Below are 19808 nucleotides of genomic sequence, written 5' to 3' on the forward strand. Positions count from 1 at the left end.
CGCGAGGGTTTGGCCTATCTTAATAAGTCAATCCGGAAGTGGCCTAAAAACGCCGTTACACGTACGGCGGCGTCGAATGAAAACCACCGCCGTAGATCCACCTTAAAACGTGTAAGAAAAAAAAAAACCCAATTATTTATTTATTTCTTAGCTATACTGTGAGCTGGAATCAAAGTTATTAGAACCGCACATATCTAAATGGCGCCTCGCTAAAAAAAAATAAATAAAATAAAAAATGGTTGAGAAGGATAAACGGGAGAGGGAATGAAGGAGCAGAGGCACCGGCGGAGGCTGGCGACGGGGGACCTGTGAGCGGCCAGGGGTGAGACGGATCCGCCTCGCCACCACAGCGCTAGCTTGTACCCCCACCCCCACCCCCCCGTCTGCCGAGGCGGCGCGGCTGCGCCGAAATGAAGAAAGGTGAGGACCGCGGACGAGGCTGTGGCTGAGCCGGGTGGCTCTTGGATACGCGTCGGTTAGCCAGCGGCTGGTCACACACGAACTAGCCCGGTGAAAGTGAACCAGCTAGGAAACGTTACCTAGCTTATAACCTCTTGGGTAATTAATTTTAAAAGAGAGTTAACGTGCGCTTTTTTAAAGGAAGAAAATATGTAGCCACATCTTGGGATTGGTTTAACTGTGTAAAACCTGGAAAAAAAAATAGCGAGCTAGTTGACTTAGCTAAAATACCTCACTGGACTGGTGTGGTCGGACCAGGCAGTAGCTGATGGGTTAGCTTTGACGAACTGATCTGCAGGGGAATGTTGCGTGTCGATTAGGTTAAGGTACACTACAGCAGGACTTAACGTTTCATTTATCCTGCAAGATAGCTAGAACACCAGCTTTAAACGGGTTTAAACGGTCAGTTTACTGTAAGTACCCAACTAATTGCTGACTGTACCATTTTAGCCCAGTAGCTAAACAATTTTGTTTGTGTGTGGAAAAAACACCCAGCTATATTGCTTGTAATGTTTATCCCACAAATGACCAAATTAGGTGAATTTCTGTAGACAATTTTTCTACAATGCGTGACATTAAAAAAAAAAAAATTAAAAGCTCACATTTATCCCAGACATTCGCAAGTATATGCTTGCGCTGTTGCACCTGCATCAGTAAGACATGAACTTCGACCTGAGTTGTGCAAGGCAACCTACCAGGCTTTCACACGTTTCCAGGAGTGAAAGTGTGAGGAGGAGGGGCTTAGCGAGAGGGTGGAGTTTGGGGGTGTATGTTCCTAGTGTTAAGGGGGCGGGGTTTAGGGAGAGGGTGGAGTTTGAGTGTCTGTTGTTGGCCTGAAGGGGCGGGGCTTATCGAGAAGGTGGAGTTTAGGGCGTGTGTTGCTGGTCTTTCGCACCAGTGGGATATATTCCCTCCCCTTTTTTTTCTTCTCTTCTCTTGGTCTCGTCAGTTACCTACTAATAAGCTTCTTGAGAACAGAGAAAGACGTGGAAAAAGTAAACGCTTTTTATCCAGGTACCATTCAAATATACCTTGTTTTTCTCTCCCTTTTTTGTCTTTTCATAGTAGACATGCTGTTGCTTTCATTTCCCTTATTCTTCTCTTATGCTTTTTCTTAGAACTTATTATATCAGAACGTTTTTAAAACTTCTCATGCCCTTACATCTTACAGTACTTTCCTTTTCACATCTCTTGCCTCATTTACCATTTTTTCTCTTCTCTGCAATCATGACATGTCTATATGTGTTTTTTATGAAATCTTAGACCTCTCTGTGTACATTTGTTGATGCTAGTGGAGTATGGCTATACACCTTGGTCTAGTTTGAGTTTTATTAGTGGAAAATAGAGACAAAATAGTAGTGTAAGTAGTCCTAGATGTATACAAATATAACCATGTAAAGCGAAGCCACCTCACACAATTTCTTTAACAGGATAGTGTGAACCTTAGTTGCTCAGTTTTATTACAGAGTTTATTGGTGTTGTAGGTAATCAGCACTGACACTTTCATATCTTCCTTTTGAATGCGGGATTTCCTCACGTACTTATTATGTATTTCTTCATGTTAGTCTAGGTGTGTGTTTATTTTGTTTTTTGTTTTTGTCTAGGCTGTATTTCCAGTATTTTCATTTTGTGACTACTACGTGATGTATTTCTTTTTTATTTCTGAGGAGCTTTTGCTTTTGTATACAAGTGGTGGTGTTGATGACATATAGGTGGGTAGGTTTTTTTTAAGGGGTCATTTAAACTTCTATCTGGTGTAAACAGTTGTTAGGATCTAATCCTAGCCAGTACAGAGCAATGAGTGACTTGTGTGTGACAGTCTTCTGTATTGATTTTTTTCCTGTGCACACTCGTGTCTGACACTGGGAATGAATGGACTTTGTCATTTCAAATATAGGCTACTTTTCACAGGCTGAAAGGTCACCAGCTATTGTTTCAGTGATGGACATATAAAAGGCAATCCATTCTTATTTGAGAATTATTTTTCATGCTAAAAAAAGGGATGGTTTTATGTTTAAAAGGGATGGCTTATTTGAGAAAATATTTACTTTCACTTTTTAATTCCGAATTTTACAGGTATAAAAGATGTAATCAGCCTTATAAAAATGTTACAAGATTGATGGAAGACTCCTAAATTTAATTTGTAGTTTAACTGCAAATACATAATTTTATGTTTACTGTAAAGGTGTAATTTTTATAGTGAGCTGTTATTGAATCAGTTTTCATTTTCGTGATCTCCATTACTGTGTGTACTATGTCTGATGTTTTTTTTTTGTTGTTGTTGTTTGTTTGTTTTTTTGTTTGTTTTTTTAATATATAACAGTGATTAGTCCATTCAGGAACAGTGGCTGTTCGTTTGAATACTGTCAGTATAATTACCATGTCCTGGAAAAGTTGCACTGGTTTTCTTGCTAATCAAAAAGTGCTTACTCTGAAAACATGTGAACTTATAAATTCACCATATGACGGAAAGAGATACCAGAGTCATGTTCCTGTTGCTGGGTGGGGGAGGGTTTCCGTAGTACTTTCAGCATAACCATAGGCTGTGGAGTGGCAGCATTCTTCATGCCAGCATAGTTGCAGAGTAAGGTCTAGGGTATGTATAATGCATTCCCATTCTAACCTTAACAGTAAGCTGTTTATGTTTTTTTTTTTTGTTTTGTTTTTTTTTGTCCCAACCTTTTCCTAAATTTCATTACATAAGAGACTACATGAGCTGCATTATCTTCTTTTGTGGCCAGATTGTTTCCGTTTCAGCCTTGTGCCACAGCTTTTGCACCTGGCCTGGCTTCAGAACAACAGATAAGCTTTGGTTGCATGTAGGGAAGAAACAGCTACTGGTTTTTATGATCTACCACAGCATAGGCATAGTGTTGGGGGAGGTAATTCCTGCTCACACTACTCATTTGTTTTAGGTTGGGTGTGAGCAACTTTGGTTATCCATATGAAAGGGAATTTTCATAATGCCCAGTGCCTACTGTTATTTTAAAAAGAAGATGTAAATCCTTAGTGCCTGGTATTCAAACTAGGCAAACTCCTTCCCCACTTCAAAATATAGACTATATCCTAACTGCCTCCACTCATGAAGACCTCCATCATTTGAATGTCGTATTTCACAAGGTAACTGTAGTCCACGGTAATTGCGTTGTTAAGGGTCTTTGGGTTCAGTTTTTAACTAAAGAAAAGTTACCACTGACTGAAAGTGAATCATGATTAATAAAATTACCTTGACAGCTGAGATCTAAAAACTACTTTGATTTGTACATTTTAGACAGGTTGTTACGTCAAGAACAATGTTGTTTGATGTACGAAAGAACATCCATTTGGGAATGGGTGTGGGGAGCAGGGGAAGAATAGTGCTGCATGTAATCAGAAGTCCCACAAGGCCATATCTCAGTATTAAGGAGCCCTGGAGTGACTATTCGTTCCTGTACTTTACTCTGTTTTACATGGTTTGGGGCAGGTGAAAGATTGGTCTCTTTTTTGAGTGCATTCCTGAATTCCTCTGTTTCTGAGTGTAGGGTAGGGTAAAACCATATCCTTCCTTGTGTGCAATATTTTCACAAAAGACACTTCTGTTGACTCTCTTACCCTTTACAGTTCCAAAAGAATACTTTAGTTGTACACATTAGTGCAGACTCAGTGTACTTTTAGGCGGCATTGCAGAAAGTGCTAGCATTAACAGTCTATTATAATTTGCTATAGGTGTATGTCAGCACCACCTGTAATAGAATATGTAATTTTTTAAAACTCATCCTATAACTGTTCTCTTTTCATTTTATCTTAGACTCTTCTTCACGTCAATCCCTTGTGTGGTGTCACTGGGCCATGGTTCGCAAGAAAGGGTCCCTTATCTTGTGTGGAGCTTTTCTATTTGTCGCATGGAATGCCCTGCTTCTTCTCTTTCTGTGGGGAAGGCCACCCATTGGTAGACTTGGAGAAGGAGGAGGAGCTGAGCCAGGTGCAGGAGAGGCGTGGAGAGCTGGGAAAGGGGGCGGAGCCAGTGGATTGGCCGGTGAAGTGATCAGATTGGCAGAGGAGGTGGAATTGGAACTGGAGACTCAGAAAAAACTTCTAAAACAGATACAAAGTCACAGATCACTGTGGGAACAGCATAAAGATGCTGTAAAAAGAGACGCGGGAGACACAAAGGAGAAACAGGACAAACTTAAAGAACCTCAGCAGGTGCCCCAGTTACCCATCCTGGATGAAAACAAAATTATTCAGGAAAATGTCCAGGTTTCTGTTGTCATGTCTCCTCCCACAGTCTTAAACCAGGGCAAGCAGTCAGATGATGACAAACAATTTGCTCAAAATAAAGTGGGCCTTACTGGTCCTAGTCCTCAAACTGTCATCCCAATCTTAGTCATCGCTTGTGACAGAGTCACAGTGAAAAGGAGCTTGGACAAACTGATACAGTACCGTCCTTCAGTTGAACTTTACCCAATCATCGTCAGTCAGGACTGTGGTCACATGGACACTGCCCGGGTAATTGGCTCCTATGGTAGTCAAGTGACCCACATTAGCCAGCCAGATCTCTCAGAAATTCCAGTTCGGCCAGATCACAGAAAGTTCCAGGGCTATTACAAGATTGCCAGACACTACCGTTGGGCTCTAAACCAAGTGTTCAACACATTCAGTTACTCCACTGTGGTCATTGTAGAGGATGACTTGGAGGTAAGAATGCAGACCTAATCAATCTGTAGAATTGCCTACAAATTGAACTGTCCTGGAGCAATGCAGAGGCTCACACTATTTGAGCCCTTGCAACAAAAAAAAAAACCATACATGTCCATTTACTGTTTTTCCACATTCTACAAAATAAAAACAATGATATAAAAAAAGATTACAATTTTTATCTTTAAATGTCCAAATTAATGAAGTAAGGCAAGTCTAAATAAAACGTATTTAGCATTTTAATGTATATTTTAATTTAAATGTACAAAATCAAAAACTAAAATAATGGATTACAGAAAAGCAGGAAATGGCTGATGTATGGTTTTTCATTTCAATAGCTCATTTATCTATAATGTATTAATGTTTATATACAGTACAGTACTATGGAAAAAGGTTTCAACCTGTCATGCATTGGGTAAATCTCAAGTTTTTGTGCAGTATTTGACATCAAAACCCTCTCTGCCTGTAAAATTCATGTGGCACAAGGATAAAAGAACAAGTCCTTGTTGCAGGGCCCTCTTTTATCTGCAAGATTTTGAACTTGTTCAAAGTCTCACAGCCAAACTGATTACAAAGTCTAATTTCCTGAGCAGCAAATAAAAGTCTACTCTACAGGGCATGTCCTTGAAATTAAGTTCTCACCTGGTGTGCCCAGAGAACACAGTACAACATCATTACTGAGCCACTGGAAACATTTTGTGTCTAATGGATGCAAATTGTTGTTATCATATTTGAATTTATCAGTTGAATAGTGGCACTTGAAATGGCACTAGCATGTCCAGTATAATGCATTTATTCTAGACTGGGACCACTGGAGAAGGGGAGGGGCATGCAGGCACCCACAGACTGAGGACCCCCTGCCTCTTGCAGTGGTGCCCCAGTGGGGTACCACTGACTCTTGACTGGGACCCTCCTTTTTGGGTTACAATTACTGTGTCACTTCAAATGATTAATACCGTTTTCACAGATAACTTTCTCAGTATGTGTGAAGATAGTGTGTTAGTCTCTGTGTTAATTTAATGAAATGTAGAGATGCAGGAAAAACAAGATTGTTCAGTTAGCACCTACCAGTGCTTTTTTTTTTTTAATGTCCATGACTCATTAGGGGTCCTTTATCTAGAGAATCAGATGGGTGAGGCTGCTGTCTAGCAGAAAGGATGAGACCTTAATCCCTTTCCCTAATACGGTTGACAGATGTAATCCCAGTTTGCTCTTCCAGATTAGCACATTTAACTGATCTATGGATTAACTACATTGGTACTGTGGGTTAACTACATTGATGCTAGATTGATTATGCACCAGAAAAAAAACAACGATTTTAAGTTATAAACTCAATTATATTGAAGCTGAATTAAATATTTAGTTGACATGTTATACTTAATTAGAAGTGTAATGATGACAAAGCCTGTGGTCACTGAGAGAGGTCAGTGTGCAAAGGTTCTACTAATTGCTTGTGATCCTGCTCATGTTCAGTTTATTTTCCCAACTTTATTGTTCTGATGTTTTGTGTCATGTCTTTGGTTGTACATTTCACTCTCAGAAACCTTTTGTGTCCATATAGGTGGCTCCAGACTTTTTTGAGTATTTCCGCGCTCTCTACCCTATCCTGCGCTCCGACCCCACTCTGTGGTGCATCTCTGCCTGGAACGACAATGGACGGGAGGGTCTGGTGGACCCTGGTAAGCCAGACCTCTTATACCGAACAGATTTCTTTCCTGGCCTGGGATGGATGCTGCTGAAGGAGTTGTGGGCCGAGCTCGAGCCCAAATGGCCCAAAGCGTTCTGGGATGACTGGATGCGTCATCCACAGCAAAGAAAAGACCGTTCTTGCATTCGGCCAGAAATCTCCAGAACTATGACGTTTGGCCGCAAAGGAGTTAGTTTGGGTCAATTTTTTGACCAGTATCTGCGCTACATTAAATTGAACACTGAATTTGTGCCTTTCACAAAACGGGATTTGTCTTATTTGATTGGCGAACGGTATGATGAAGACTTTGTTAAGGAGGTGTACAGTGCCCATTTGATAAAGGTAGAGGATCTACAGCAAGCTGGTAGTTTGAAAGGCTCTGGCCCATTCAGAGTGCAGTACTCCAGCAGGGACGGTTTCAAAGTGCTGGCCCGTAATCTGGGGGTGATGGACGACTTGAAGTCAGGGGTTCCCCGTACTGGCTACAGAGGTGTGGTCAGCTTTCTGTCACATGGTCGAAGGATTTATCTGGCACCCCCTGAGGGGTGGACAAAATATGACACGAGCTGGAGTTGAAAGGTTGAGTTGCAGCCATGGGCCTTGAAAAAATAGACTGACTTCTGCAGAAAACCATGCAGAAAGAGAGGAACACCTCTCAAACCAAAGAAAACAGGCAGGGTGTGAAAGATTATGAAAATCCCAATTGTAATGCATGATTAAAATACATGGTGAAGGAAAAGGGATTTTATTAGGGAAAGTCACTTTGTTGTCTTGGGTGATGGTTGTTGTAACACCCTGTCATACTGGGAACAGCACAAAAGTTGGTACCTCATGCACATGCAACAGTCTTACTCGGAGAAGACCATAGCAGAGTCCTGCTATTTCTTATCCACCGCTCATGAAGGCAGTGCAGGAAACGCTGTTCTTCTCAGGATCATGTGACTATTGTCGCTCAGTTTAAAAGTATTAGCTTTTGTGTTATTCCTAGTTTCAAACTCAGTGCATTGAAAGGTTGGTTTTGTGTTGTCTACTATATTGTATGTTCTTTGACAAGATCTGTCCTGTGATTGACAGAATGAAGTTTTTTTCCAGCAAGTCACTGACATTATTCTAAGTGGCATTATTACTGACATTCTAAATCAAGTACACCAGTTGTAAATGTTGACTAATTTGATCAATCCATTCAAGCAAAAGATTGATCTTTTAAAAATGATAATCTTTAAAAAAGAATTATCTTTTAAAATAGCACTATTTTGATTAAGTTAAATTTTGTGCCAGGAATGATTAGCCTGAAGGTTCATGCATCCAGAACACCAAAACTCATAATCTACAGATCTGTGATGTTTTGTTGAAGTAATGTACTTGAACCCTTCTTCATTCTCCTTAAGATGGGAGAGATTTCATTGCATTTCGAAGATGTCCTAAATGTTAGGTTTGTTGCAAAACCAATGACCATAAATGTTGCTTTACATGTTCTTTTGAAGGCATTCATTTAAATTGATACAAGTAGGTGGGATGAGGGGGAAATTCTAATATAATTTAAATACACTATATTGAGACTTTTGTGACAGCATTTGATGTATTCAAATGTATGTATGTATGACAGTATAAAGACCACTGCCTGATGTGTTGTTTATAAATTTATTACGAGAATAAATGACTATTTTGATATGTCGGTATACATGGAACCTGTTCTGTGGGCCTTTTGTAATATATACAAACTAGAGAAGTGCTTCACATGGCAAAAACAAGAAGATATATAATCTTTAAGAACTGACCTGTATGCAGTTTTAACCAGTACAATCCCATTACACGGAGAGCTAATTCACTGATCCTGGATTCTGTTTTTGGCTCCCTTCCCCATCCACCACCATTTGTTCTTGCAGAGATTTCCTTTCACAGTTTTCCCATCCTGTTGATGTCCTGCTGTAAGACTTTGTGCGGACACAACTGTCTTGACTTCCTGTCTTAAGCCATTGGTATTGTAAAAGCATTTGATGATAAACATTTGATCAGATCAGATGAAATTTCCTTTCAATGAGTGCGAGAACTTCATGGATTAAAAAAAGGTAACGATAAACAGCCATTCCACTCTAGTCAGTGTGTACTTTCCATTTTGTTTCTTGGGGGAAAAAAGCCATGCAAGTCATACGATGCTACAATGAAAATTAAGATGAGGGTACAATGTCTAATTAGTTAAGTGCTATAATTAATACATACCTGAAAGTGACTGGCATTTAAAATGTCACCTAACTTTGCTTCACTCAATGTGTCAGTGTGGAGTAGGGGCTGAGAAGACTTGCAGGTCAAAGTATTTTACAACACACATAACCAGAACAATCATCCAAGATACAACTACAATTTCCGTTTTGTGTTTATTTATGAAATTCAGCAAATGCTTATGCACCGAGATTTGAAATACTGAAAAACACCTTGACAAGTACAAGTACGAAAAAATACTAAAGGTGCATTATGTAGGAATGGCAGGACTTTCTACTTTGCATGACAGGTTGGGCTTTTTCATTGGTGTCTGCGACTTGTAAATTACAAGCTAAAATTCTTACATTAGAGTTTTAGCTGTAAAAGCTAGCTATGTTTTCTCAAATACAAAAAGTCTTTGGAGGAATTTGGTGCCAGGTTCAGCACATTAAAAAAGTCATTTTCAAAACAAAAACAAAAGCTGTGGTGAGTGACCATGATTGCAACTGCAAACTATTTCTAAAAAAATTAAATTAAAAAAGGGATTCTACATCATGCACCTTTAGTGTACAGTACTAATGTTAAATAAATACAGCATAACAGTTAAACAAATTTAGTGTATTTGTTTTTCAGCAAGGAACATGGAACAAAGATTACTGTATGGTGAATCCCTATTTCACTTTATAGTATTTCATAACATCCTTGGACATGCCTTTCTGAAAAGCAATACTATGCTTTCCATATTTAACTATTTTACATCTATCCACTTCATTTGCAATCTAAATAAAGTACCTTACTCCAACACTGCAGTCAGTAACAGCTAAAATAAATGAGGAAAAAGTTCACAATTTAAAATGTAATCAAAGTCTTTTACAAACACTATTATTAGGTATAACATATCCTTTCTAAATTGTGACAAACAAAATCTGTTTTACAATGGAAACAATATAGCATCAGAAACTTCTGAAGAATTTAAGGATCCCTGTAATTAAATATGTATACAGCTTATTTTTTTCTTAAACATTCTCACTAAACTTCACTATAACAGTCGATGCTGAATTGCAAGCTACTAAATGCTACTCTCCCATGCATTCTCTGCACACACACGTCTTCTTTACCGTGTTTGTTCAACTAGAACAGAAAGAAGAAAATGAAATTTTGGTAAATTATATGAATAGAACCATCAACATGTTTTGCCATTTATAATTTAATTGTGGATCATAAAGTCACTAACAGGAAACTATGAAGCCATTTATTGTTTTTGTCATATTTATGCTACATCCCTGATCATGTGGGTTGGCAAGCTTTTGAATCCACTGAATCAACCACTGAATCCAGCTCCCAGAGAGCACTGCATGGGTTTCACAGTGTGATTGTATTTCATTCTATGCTTTGAATTGAAATGTATATAAATGCCACTGTTACTGCTGCCATTGAGCTGCTGGTATATACACAGTCATTGCAGGGCTAGGCAGCTATTCTACACGTAGACAGGCCCAGTGGTGCCTGGGAAGTGATTAACTTACTGTAGGAGGAGATGTCGATTTCCTCTGGAAGCTCACTGATGTTCACCTCAAACCTGTCCTGAACATCATTCAGGGTACGGGCGTCGCTTTCATCGGAAACAAACGTGATGGCCAAACCTTTTGTCCCAAATCTGCCTGCTCTTGCCACCTGGGGGGGTGGAGTCAATCAGAGAGAAAGTTGACAAACACACATTTAAAATAATAAACCACATTTTAAATAATTTTTTTATTATTATTAAATAACACTCTAATAACTAACCCTGTGAAGATATGTGTCAGAATCCTCCGGCATATCATAGTTGAAGGCGATGTTGACCCTCTCAATGTCCATCCCTCTGCCAAACAGGTTAGTGGCCACGAGGATCCGTCTTTGGAAATCTTTAAACTGCTGATAGCGAGCTAGCCTGGAATCGGGGTGTGGTGGGGATGACACAATGGAAAATTTAAATCAACACAGACCAAAAGACACAAACATTGGGGAGGGGGCAGGTGTGTGAAAGTGCTGTGTCCACCTCTCCTCCTGGGGCATGGCTCTGTGGATGGCGATGGCAGGGAAATTCTGCTCCACAAGCAGCTGAGCCAGAGCAATGCACCGCTGCACCGACTTTACGAAGATCACCACCTGCATGCATGCACGCACACGCACGCTTCCAAGTAGGTGACTAATGATCATAATCAGAGTAATAACATAACACAACCTTTTACGCTGGCACCTTTTTCAAACCTAAGGTCACCCCACAAAAGATCTTACAATGAACCTCCAAAGGACAAACAACTGCAGCACATGTTACACTATGAGGTGGGGAGGTCGAAACAAAAATCTGAACCTTTTCCAAAGCAATAAGGGACAGGCTGATGGTCACAGAGTTTAGTCTAGACTGTAGTACCTGGTTGAACTCCAGCACATCCAGCAAATCAAAGAGCTTCCTGTTCTTCTCGTTGTCCTTCAACTTGACATAGTACTGCTGTAGGCCATGGAGTGTGAGCTTGGTCTCATCATCCACAAAAATTTCCATAGGCTAGGGTCACCAGTGGTCGAGGGCATGCGTTTGTGGGGAAGGCAGGGGATTAAGGACGGAAGTCAGGCGTGAGAGATATTGTGGTTAAAGGGGGGCATCACAGTATAGCAGGGGAGGAGGGTGGTGTAGTTAAAAGGGGTATGACACAGGCAGGAGGCACGAATCCGTGAACGAGAGGTTTAATAGTGGCGTCAAAAAGCAAAGAGGTGTTTATGTGGAGCAGTGCGTCAGGCAAGCAAAAGCAATATGAAATCAAAAATGAGATGTCCGAGGATTTCAGAAAGAGGTGTAGAAATAGATATGAAACAGGAAGGGGGAAGGAGAGAGAAGGCATGTGTATTAGATACACCCTCCCCTCCCATCCTAAGGCCCACAGCACGCATTTACACACACACACACACACACACACACACACACACACACACACACACATATATACACTCTCTCACACACGCACACACGCACACACACACACATATATACTCTCTCACACACACACACACACACACACACACACACACATATACTCTCTCACACACACACACACACACACACACACACATATATACTCTCTCACACACACACACACACACACACACGCACACGCACACGCACACGCGCGCGCGCGCTAGAATAAGTACACCGATATCCCAGGACCTCTCAGACTACCTGCACACCACAATACTATTTTTAAGTTAATCATCATCTCTAGTACAAAATATTTTCGTATTTGTAATAAATTTACTAAGATTACTAGATTTAAATTATTTCTGTTAATTGCTCAAATTAATAAACTGTCATTTAATATTTCGCATGTCAATTATTTTCTACTTAGTTTAACCTAAAAATTGCATCTGTAAATACACCCATGTGTCAACACAGTCTAAATTATAGACAGTGTGCCATTTAAAAAGCGAAAAATGTTTTGAAAAACTGGTAATTTAGCAGAGAACCATATGTGGCAAATCTGCTATACGACAGACACGGAGTCTAGTTAATGTGCAAATACTATACACTGTCACCACGCAGTTAGAAACACTGCTTTCTTCATCGCTCACTGCACATGGTTGCACTTACCCGAGCGAAGCTCACAGGCAAAGTCATGTTTTATCAGCGTGGTTGCTGTCTGTCAGAAACACTATCTAGCCTGACAGCACAACTTCTCTGCCCAAGACCTCATCTCCATCTAATATCCTCATCCCGAGGCCCACTACCCTCAAATCGCTGCTCAGCCGATGAACATGACTGAGATTAATGTGGCCAAGGGAAGGGAGAACTGCAAGGTAGAAAGTTAAAATACAATCCTACCACTTGCCTATTACTGCTCTCTACAGCCTGAGGATACATTCCTGGCCTGTTCCCTGGCCTAAGAGCCTGCGTGTGCCAGACTACGGTGTGTATCTGGTAATATGCCTCGGAGTTGTGCATGTGTGTAGCCCTGACCATTTCTTATCATGAAGTCTGAAAAAGGTGCTTGCTTGTTCCTTCCTGGCTGTGAGCTCTGATGAGCAGGGCTTCTGGGGACTGCTCCAAGGGGGTGCCGCTGCCTTGGAGCGATGGACAGGGAGGCTTCCCCCTCAGCTGGAAAGTGCGTTCTTTGGTTCTTCATGGAGAATGCTCTGCAATCGTGCTACCTTCTCAGAGCCATTTCATTACCCCAGCCTACGTCCGCGCGACTTCACCCTCTCCTGCACTCTTCTTCGTCAGCTTGCCCTTTCCCGCTCCAGGCTTCCGCAACTTAAGCCTCCCTCACGCTACTCCCTTTTCCCCTCACGCCCGCGTGTGCTTTCTCTTCCGTCTCAGTTTTTGCGCCATGCCTCCAACTTCCTTCCCGCTTCCCCCCCCCTTTTTCCTTTTACTGCAGGTGGTGTTTTGGTTTTTTTTTGAGGAGCGGCACGACGGAACGATGGCCCGTCTTCAGGGCACCAACACTCAACCACCGCCACTGGGCAGGGACAGAAGCAGGTGTGGAGGAGTGGGTGGGGCAAGGTGGAATGGGGGGAGGGGGGTTGGCTTCCAGTCTCGGCTGCACGAGGTCGATTTAATTTTGCAGTCTTCGTTGTTGGAAAGGGAGTTAACTGCGAGGCGCCTGGAGCTCTGTTTAACTCCATCGCCTTTGTTTGTTTCGGGCATATTTTGTGGCTTGCTTAATTAGCTCTGCTGCCCCCTGAGGAGGCTCTGCCCACTGCTGTCCAGCTTGATGCGGTCCTCGGGGGCCTCCGGTAATGAAAAGACACAGGGATTTGCGGGCACTAAACTCAAGGCTGATGGGGCTGCCAGCTCTAGAGGAGGCTGCCTTTAGAAAATAAGCTATAAAAGGGGGAACAATGGAAAATTGGAAGTGTTCCTGCATTTTTTTAATCTAGCTGCATTTCAGATTTTTTCTAGGACTTTCTCACAACCATTGTGCTCTGCGTTTCCCCGAATGTGCATGTGCGTCTGCCTGTGTGCTTGAGTCACACACCGGCTTACTTGGACTTTTTTCTTGATTACATCTTTTCTATGCATTCATGAATCTAAGCACCTGACTACCTAAATGAGAGCTTTGAATAACATCATAATTGCAGTTATTTTCTGGCTTTCAGTCATAGAATAGTGCATTACTCACTAATTTAAAGGTGCTGTGTAAAACCTGCTCGTGTGAGTAAGTGTTATGTTGCAAGAATTACGTTCCATTAAGAGCACAGTTGGACAGAAAAAAAAAAATCTTATTAGGGAATCTTATTGTGTATTTGCAGCCAAAGGACCATCTCTGATGGATGGATAGATGGTCTACACTCTCTGATGGCTGATCTGTTATCTATAAGATATGATTCTAATGCCAAAAAAAGGGGATAACATGTCAACTCTGACACTGTCAGCCAACGTATGGATTTGAGGTCTTTACATCTCTTATTGTGTGCCCCTTTCAGTTAGCAGCCACTTATACGTACAGTGTTTGAAGAGGCTATTTGGCTCTAGTAAATCTGATTGAAGGTGGCATGTAATTTTCACCCTCCGGTAACTGTTGGCATGGGGGAAGTTAGTGGGAGGAGCAGTTGCCGTGGTAAAGGGAGCGTATGCGTAATTACATCTTGCATGAACTTTCGGCAGACAGGGCGAATTTCTTTGCTCAGGGTGGCACTGAACATCATGACCTGCTTCTCATGGGGGGTCATGCGAAAAATCTCCTGGACGTCACGGCGCATGTCTGAGAGGAGAAACAGGAAAACACAAATTAAGGATACCAAATATAATCCCACATGAGAAATGCAGAAACATTTCATGTTTCATAGTGGTGAAAGACATTTTAGTTTTAAACCAATGTCAGAATTAGTAACTGAACCCTTTTTATAAGAGACTGTCAAACAGCCCTGAAAGCCAATAGAATTTCTCTTAAAAACACACTTTATCAGAAACCACAAACACAAACATCAATTACAGCATGCACAGCAATTATGATTCATTTTAAAATATACTGTAAATGTGTGAAAAAAAGCTAACCCAATTCTTGCTCATAACTTGAAGCTTCCCATATTCATGATTGCACTAATTTACGATTAACTTTGATTTTGGTCTGGTACAGAAAAGGATTGGTAGACCTTGAAGTTGTGTACCTGTAACTTCAACATTGATAATATCACATCTAAATATGGAAACACTGAATACTAGCAATAAAAAAAAATATATAATGTGTTTCTTATTTTCAATATTTCCCATTTTCGCTTTCTGTCTTGCCTCTTTTTGGAATCAGTATAAAAAATAAAAAATAAATTAAAAAATGAACGAATAATGTGCTTAATAATACTGAATGTTATTAATTGAAAAAGTTTTTAAAAAGATACCCAGGCTGCTCTGATGTTTTAAAATTGCTGCATCTTAAAAATGTCAAACCATGGTACAACCTTTTTGAATGCTCACTCTAACGGTCCTGGTGGTCAAAACACTATGATGTTGTTTAGGATGCTTTAATACTTGATAAATGCCCTCACCCAGTTGTTCAAGCATCTTGTCACACTCATCCAGGATGAAGTGCTTGATGTGACGTAGGTTAAGGCTTTTGTTACGGGACAGTGCCAGGATCCGACCCGGGGTTCCCACCACAACATGAGGGCTCTCTCTCTTCAACACCTCCTCGTCCTTCTTTATGGACAAACCACCAAAGAACACTGCCACCTTGGGGACAAAGGCCGCAAGAGAATGAGCACAGATGAGAGCATAATAAACGTTACTACCCAGCCAAGTGGAGATAATGTCTTGACAAGGATGTGAAGAGGCTTTTTAAGCCTCTTTTCCACTGTATGGCCAAACAGTTACAGACAACGACTGTTCCAGACGTATTTCCACATGAACATGGTGCAGCATGAAATTCTTACAGTGTTTAGCATTGTGTTTGCAGCATCATCAGCTAACCATGCACAGAGATGCAGAACCGTTCAGGTGAGATGGCTTAATGACAAAGATTCACTGATTGGTTCTATGCAATTAGAGGTAAGCCTCTTCTTGATCTCTCAGGCACAGCCTGAAAATGCATCCTGTGTGACTTTGCATACATAAAAAGAGACACAAACAGTTCAAACGATTCCAAATTATCCATCTAGTCAAACAGTGACTGGAGCTGTTTAGTGACATAATTATGACAGAAATCCATCACCACTTCAAATACATCACCACTTCAAATACATCCTGGTCCCGATTTCCAGCACAACACTTGTGGAAAAAGAAAACTTAATTTGTCTCAGAAGTCTGGCCTGGCCTAACACAGCCTTAGTAACTGATCCTACAGTGGAAAAGAGGCTTTTGATGTTCTTCCTAAAACAACAGCAACACTGAGTATAGACACACATCCACTGTTTTTGTACCTTGACAGTAGGCATGTACTTGGAGAAGCGCTCATATTCCTTGCTGATCTGGAACGCTAACTCACGAGTATGACACATTACCAGCACTGATACCTGGGCAGGAGAAAAATGATATCAGTCTGATACAGAACAACAGATTCACAGATTGTACTATATTAACCTGTGAAATTAGTTATTTTACACTTAACTGTAAGACACCTGTGATATGTTTTTTGAATTCATCTGCGCACTGAGAGCAATTACCTGTCCAGTCACTGGCTCCAGTTGCTGTAGTGTAGCTAACACAAAGACAGCTGTCTTCCCCATACCAGATTTGGCCTGACATAAAACATCCATGCTCAAGATGGCCTGAGGAATGCACTCATGTTGAACTGGAATTGCCAAGGAGGGTGAAAGTATATGCTGCAGTTAGGCACTTTAGCACAAAACCTTAATAAGGCAACAAATATTTGATCAAAATAAAAGATATACATACATACATACATACATACATACATACATACATACAGACAAAGACATTCGTCATTCTTCTCACCCTCTGATGGATGTTCAAAGCCACAATCCACAATGGCCCTCAGGAGCTCAGGCTTCAAAAGGAAGTCCCTGAACCCGGAGGAGTGGATGGACACATAGGAGCCCTTGACCCCCTCCTTCCGCATGGCCATAGCACTGGTGTCCCCAGCGAGCCCTCCATCCCCAACACCACCTGCTGCATCCACGTCATCCTCCTCATAGTCTAACAGCTCGTTCTCCACGTCGTTTTCAGTCATTCTGCATAAAGTGCAAACATGAAAAACGGCAATTTGGTCTTCCTGTGTACTGTTGAGAAATTCCAACTGAGCAATCCGTCATAAAGCCGACAACTGATCACTTTAAAAGCCTAGGCAAAATAAACGTCTAGATAAATAAATAAAAATAAAAGCTAGATAATTACCGTCTACATCATCTAACTGTACAATGTGCACCTTCGAGGCTGCTACGAATTAACAATGTCTCATATACTACAGGACACCAACACACACGATACTGACTGCTAGTAATTACTCAGAAAGACAGCTAGTTAGCCACAATGCATCAAATACTCGAGCATACGTCAACATCCATTTGTATCTCCGGTAATACGGATAACAGAGCAGTCACCATCGCAGCTTTTATTACAATACGAGTTACTTCATATTGTACGTTTGTTTTCAGGCTAGATAATAATGGCGATACTTGCATAACGTTGATCAGTTTGCCTGTCAGCTAACGCTAGCAATGATTAGCCACGGCTGATAACATAATGCTCGCTAGACCACCATATGTGGACATACGAAACAACTACACATGCACAAACGCATGACGGCAAGTCAATTCGGTCATCTGAGAGGATGCAATAGCAGAATCACAGTTACCTTAACTAAAATCCTCCAAAACCAATTTGTGAGATTAGCTTCACCTACTCAGCAATCCTGCCTACGTCATTTATTTGCGACAAACGCTAGCACCAGTGCTGGCCATGTAATTTGTTCGCGACAAACGTTAAAGGCCCCAGCGAAAGGTTTGCCTTCGTGAGCTTTCGACTGTGAACTCGAACAAGTGTGCGTGTCCTCGTTTATTTCTGCTATTTCTTTTTCTTATATATGCTCGAAAACCATTACAAAGTGCCTTGAGTCATTTCAGTAAGTGATTAAAACTACTTAAAATGTGGTTCCCGGTGCCGACGCAAACACGTGTTTATATAGGTAACTAGATAGCCTATATGTGGCTTTTCAAGTTCGCTAGCTAGCTTAACTGGGACTGCCATATATCGTAACTACTAGCTAAGTTATTTAAACCCTTGTTTTTCTGTAGTGCTGTCGGGGCAATGTCGTGTTTCAAAAGCGATATAAACTTCTGTCCTGAATGTGGTAATATACTCCCGGTTCCTTTGCTGAAAGACGACATCACGTGTCCTCGATGCTCCTTCAAGATCTCTGTACGCGGTAAGATTTCATTTTACACGAACTTGAACAGGTGTAAGTGTTTAGCCAGTCCGATGGAGAACATTCATTGCACTTGGTTGTTTCGTTTATCTATGATCCTGTCTAGTGTCTGTGGAATACGCGGGCGGCTGTACAGAAGTGAGTGTATGGATGGGCTATTTATTGTATTGACGTGTATTCTCTGTCTAGAATTTGCAGGGCAGGTTATCACGTCATCGGTGGTATTTAATCCTTTGGATGAGAGTTCGTCTGCTGTAGAGAGCAAGAAAGACTCGGAACTATCAGGCCCAGTGGTAAATTGCCTTGACGGCTTTTATTAAGTGTGTGAGTGAACGTAAACATTCATATTTTTTAAAATGGCAATTGTTCTCAACAGGTGGATAGGAGGTGTTCACGATGCAATAAAGAAGGAATGGTGTACCACACCAGACAAATGAGGTCTGCAGATGAAGGCCAAACTGTGTTTTTCACCTGTATTCACTGCAGGTAATTTTATTGTTTTTGCCACTTTTATTTGAAAATAATTGTTACATTAACTTTGTGTTTATTTTTGGAATGCTATCTACAAATCATAAGTATTATTCAGAAGTTGAATACGTAGTTCAGTTGAAGTGAAGAACAGCGCTTAGCTTTTTATACAAAAATTAAGACTTCTCATTTGATTTCTTACCACCAGATACCAAGAAAAGGAGGATTCATAAGAGGAGGTGTTGCTGGCTGTTTTTGGTGTGTGTGTGCCTTTTATTGTGGAGATTTGACTTGATCCCATTAAAGTGCAGTTTTTTAAAGATGCTGATTTAATATATTCCAAAATGGTAACTTTTTTTTTCCAGGATTTTGATCCTTCTTGCAATAAAAATCCTACTTTTTTTATGAATATTGATGAAAACATACAGAATGCTACTATTTATTTCATAGTACTTTATGATCAAATATACCATCATCTTGGAATAGTAGTTGCTAGAAACTGGTTCAAAGTGACCAGTCCTTCAGGTTCGATCTCCTCCAAGTTGCCCTCTGTCCTCTTCAGCTGGATCAATCTGGGAAAGTCAAGAAACACTGACACCAATGTATTGAATCAAGAGAGTTCCACTTTATTGAGGAAAGCACAGAGTACATATGTGTCCTAAATCTACAGGATGACGGGCAAAAGTGAGGCATGTTCTAAGGGTCTACGTAGAAAGGAAAGAGACAAGTTAGTAAAGATTAGATGTTCTCTGCATGAATGAGCCACAAACTGTTCCCGTGCCCGCCATAAACCACTTCTGTGCTTGGAGAGAGAGAGAGACAGACAGACACATGGGAGCGAGAAAGAGAAAGACAGGGGTGAAGAAGACAAAGAGAGCGGATGACCTCAGGTGACCAGCTCGCGGTCAAGCCATCATATCGTGGCTGATATGCAGAGACCTTGCATTGGTTGCCTGAAGACAGAAAGG

The 19808-nt window shown here is 41.0% G+C and overlaps 3 protein-coding genes across 8 annotated transcripts; 2 read left to right on the forward strand and 1 right to left on the reverse strand.

The window, feature by feature from the left end:
• The first annotated feature begins 16 nt into the window (after positions 1-16).
• Positions 17-8511, forward strand: mgat1b (alpha-1,3-mannosyl-glycoprotein 2-beta-N-acetylglucosaminyltransferase b). 3 transcript variants are annotated; one of them, XM_081703564.1, is made up of 4 exons: positions 285-420; positions 1409-1473; positions 4247-5136; positions 6698-8511. In XM_081703564.1, exons 3-4 carry the CDS (start codon positions 4288-4290, stop codon positions 7397-7399), a joined length of 1551 nt encoding a protein of 516 aa, XP_081559690.1. In that variant the 5' UTR covers positions 285-420; positions 1409-1473; positions 4247-4287; the 3' UTR covers positions 7400-8511. The 3 variants fall into 3 exon arrangements, with proteins under 3 accessions (XP_035384666.1, XP_081559683.1, XP_081559690.1); XM_035528773.2 differs by lacking the exon at positions 1409-1473 and having other exon boundaries at positions 17-420; XM_081703557.1 differs by lacking the exon at positions 1409-1473 and having other exon boundaries at positions 18-322.
• Positions 8512-9179: 668 nt separating this feature from the next.
• On the reverse strand, positions 9180-17940 carry ddx39b (DEAD (Asp-Glu-Ala-Asp) box polypeptide 39B). Of its 2 annotated transcripts, XM_027030416.3 has the most exons (11): positions 17803-17940; positions 16944-17179; positions 16652-16779; positions 16409-16501; positions 15539-15722; positions 14639-14757; positions 11436-11567; positions 11061-11170; positions 10808-10952; positions 10549-10696; positions 9180-10153 (listed from the first exon to the last, which is right to left on the reverse strand). In XM_027030416.3, the coding sequence occupies exons 2-11, from the start codon at positions 17176-17178 to the stop codon at positions 10137-10139; spliced, it is 1311 nt and encodes a 436-aa protein (XP_026886217.1). In that variant the 5' UTR covers position 17179; positions 17803-17940; the 3' UTR covers positions 9180-10136. The 2 variants fall into 2 exon arrangements, with proteins under 2 accessions (XP_026886217.1, XP_026886218.1); XM_027030417.3 differs by lacking the exon at positions 11436-11567.
• Positions 17870-19251, forward strand: polr1h (RNA polymerase I subunit H). Of its 3 annotated transcripts, none has more exons than XM_027030420.3 (5): positions 17870-17988; positions 18242-18372; positions 18562-18665; positions 18749-18858; positions 19049-19251. In XM_027030420.3, the coding sequence occupies exons 2-5, from the start codon at positions 18255-18257 to the stop codon at positions 19071-19073; spliced, it is 357 nt and encodes a 118-aa protein (XP_026886221.2). In that variant the 5' UTR covers positions 17870-17988; positions 18242-18254; the 3' UTR covers positions 19074-19251. The 3 variants fall into 3 exon arrangements, with proteins under 3 accessions (XP_026886221.2, XP_026886220.2, XP_026886222.2); XM_027030419.3 differs by having other exon boundaries at positions 17928-18069; XM_027030421.3 differs by having other exon boundaries at positions 17951-18132.
• The last annotated feature ends 557 nt before the right edge of the window (positions 19252-19808 follow it).

Source organism: Electrophorus electricus, chromosome 2 (genome assembly GCF_041902795.1).
Source record: "Electrophorus electricus isolate QZ-2024a chromosome 2, ASM4190279v1, whole genome shotgun sequence".
NCBI classification, from domain to species: domain Eukaryota; kingdom Metazoa; phylum Chordata; class Actinopteri; order Gymnotiformes; family Gymnotidae; genus Electrophorus; species Electrophorus electricus.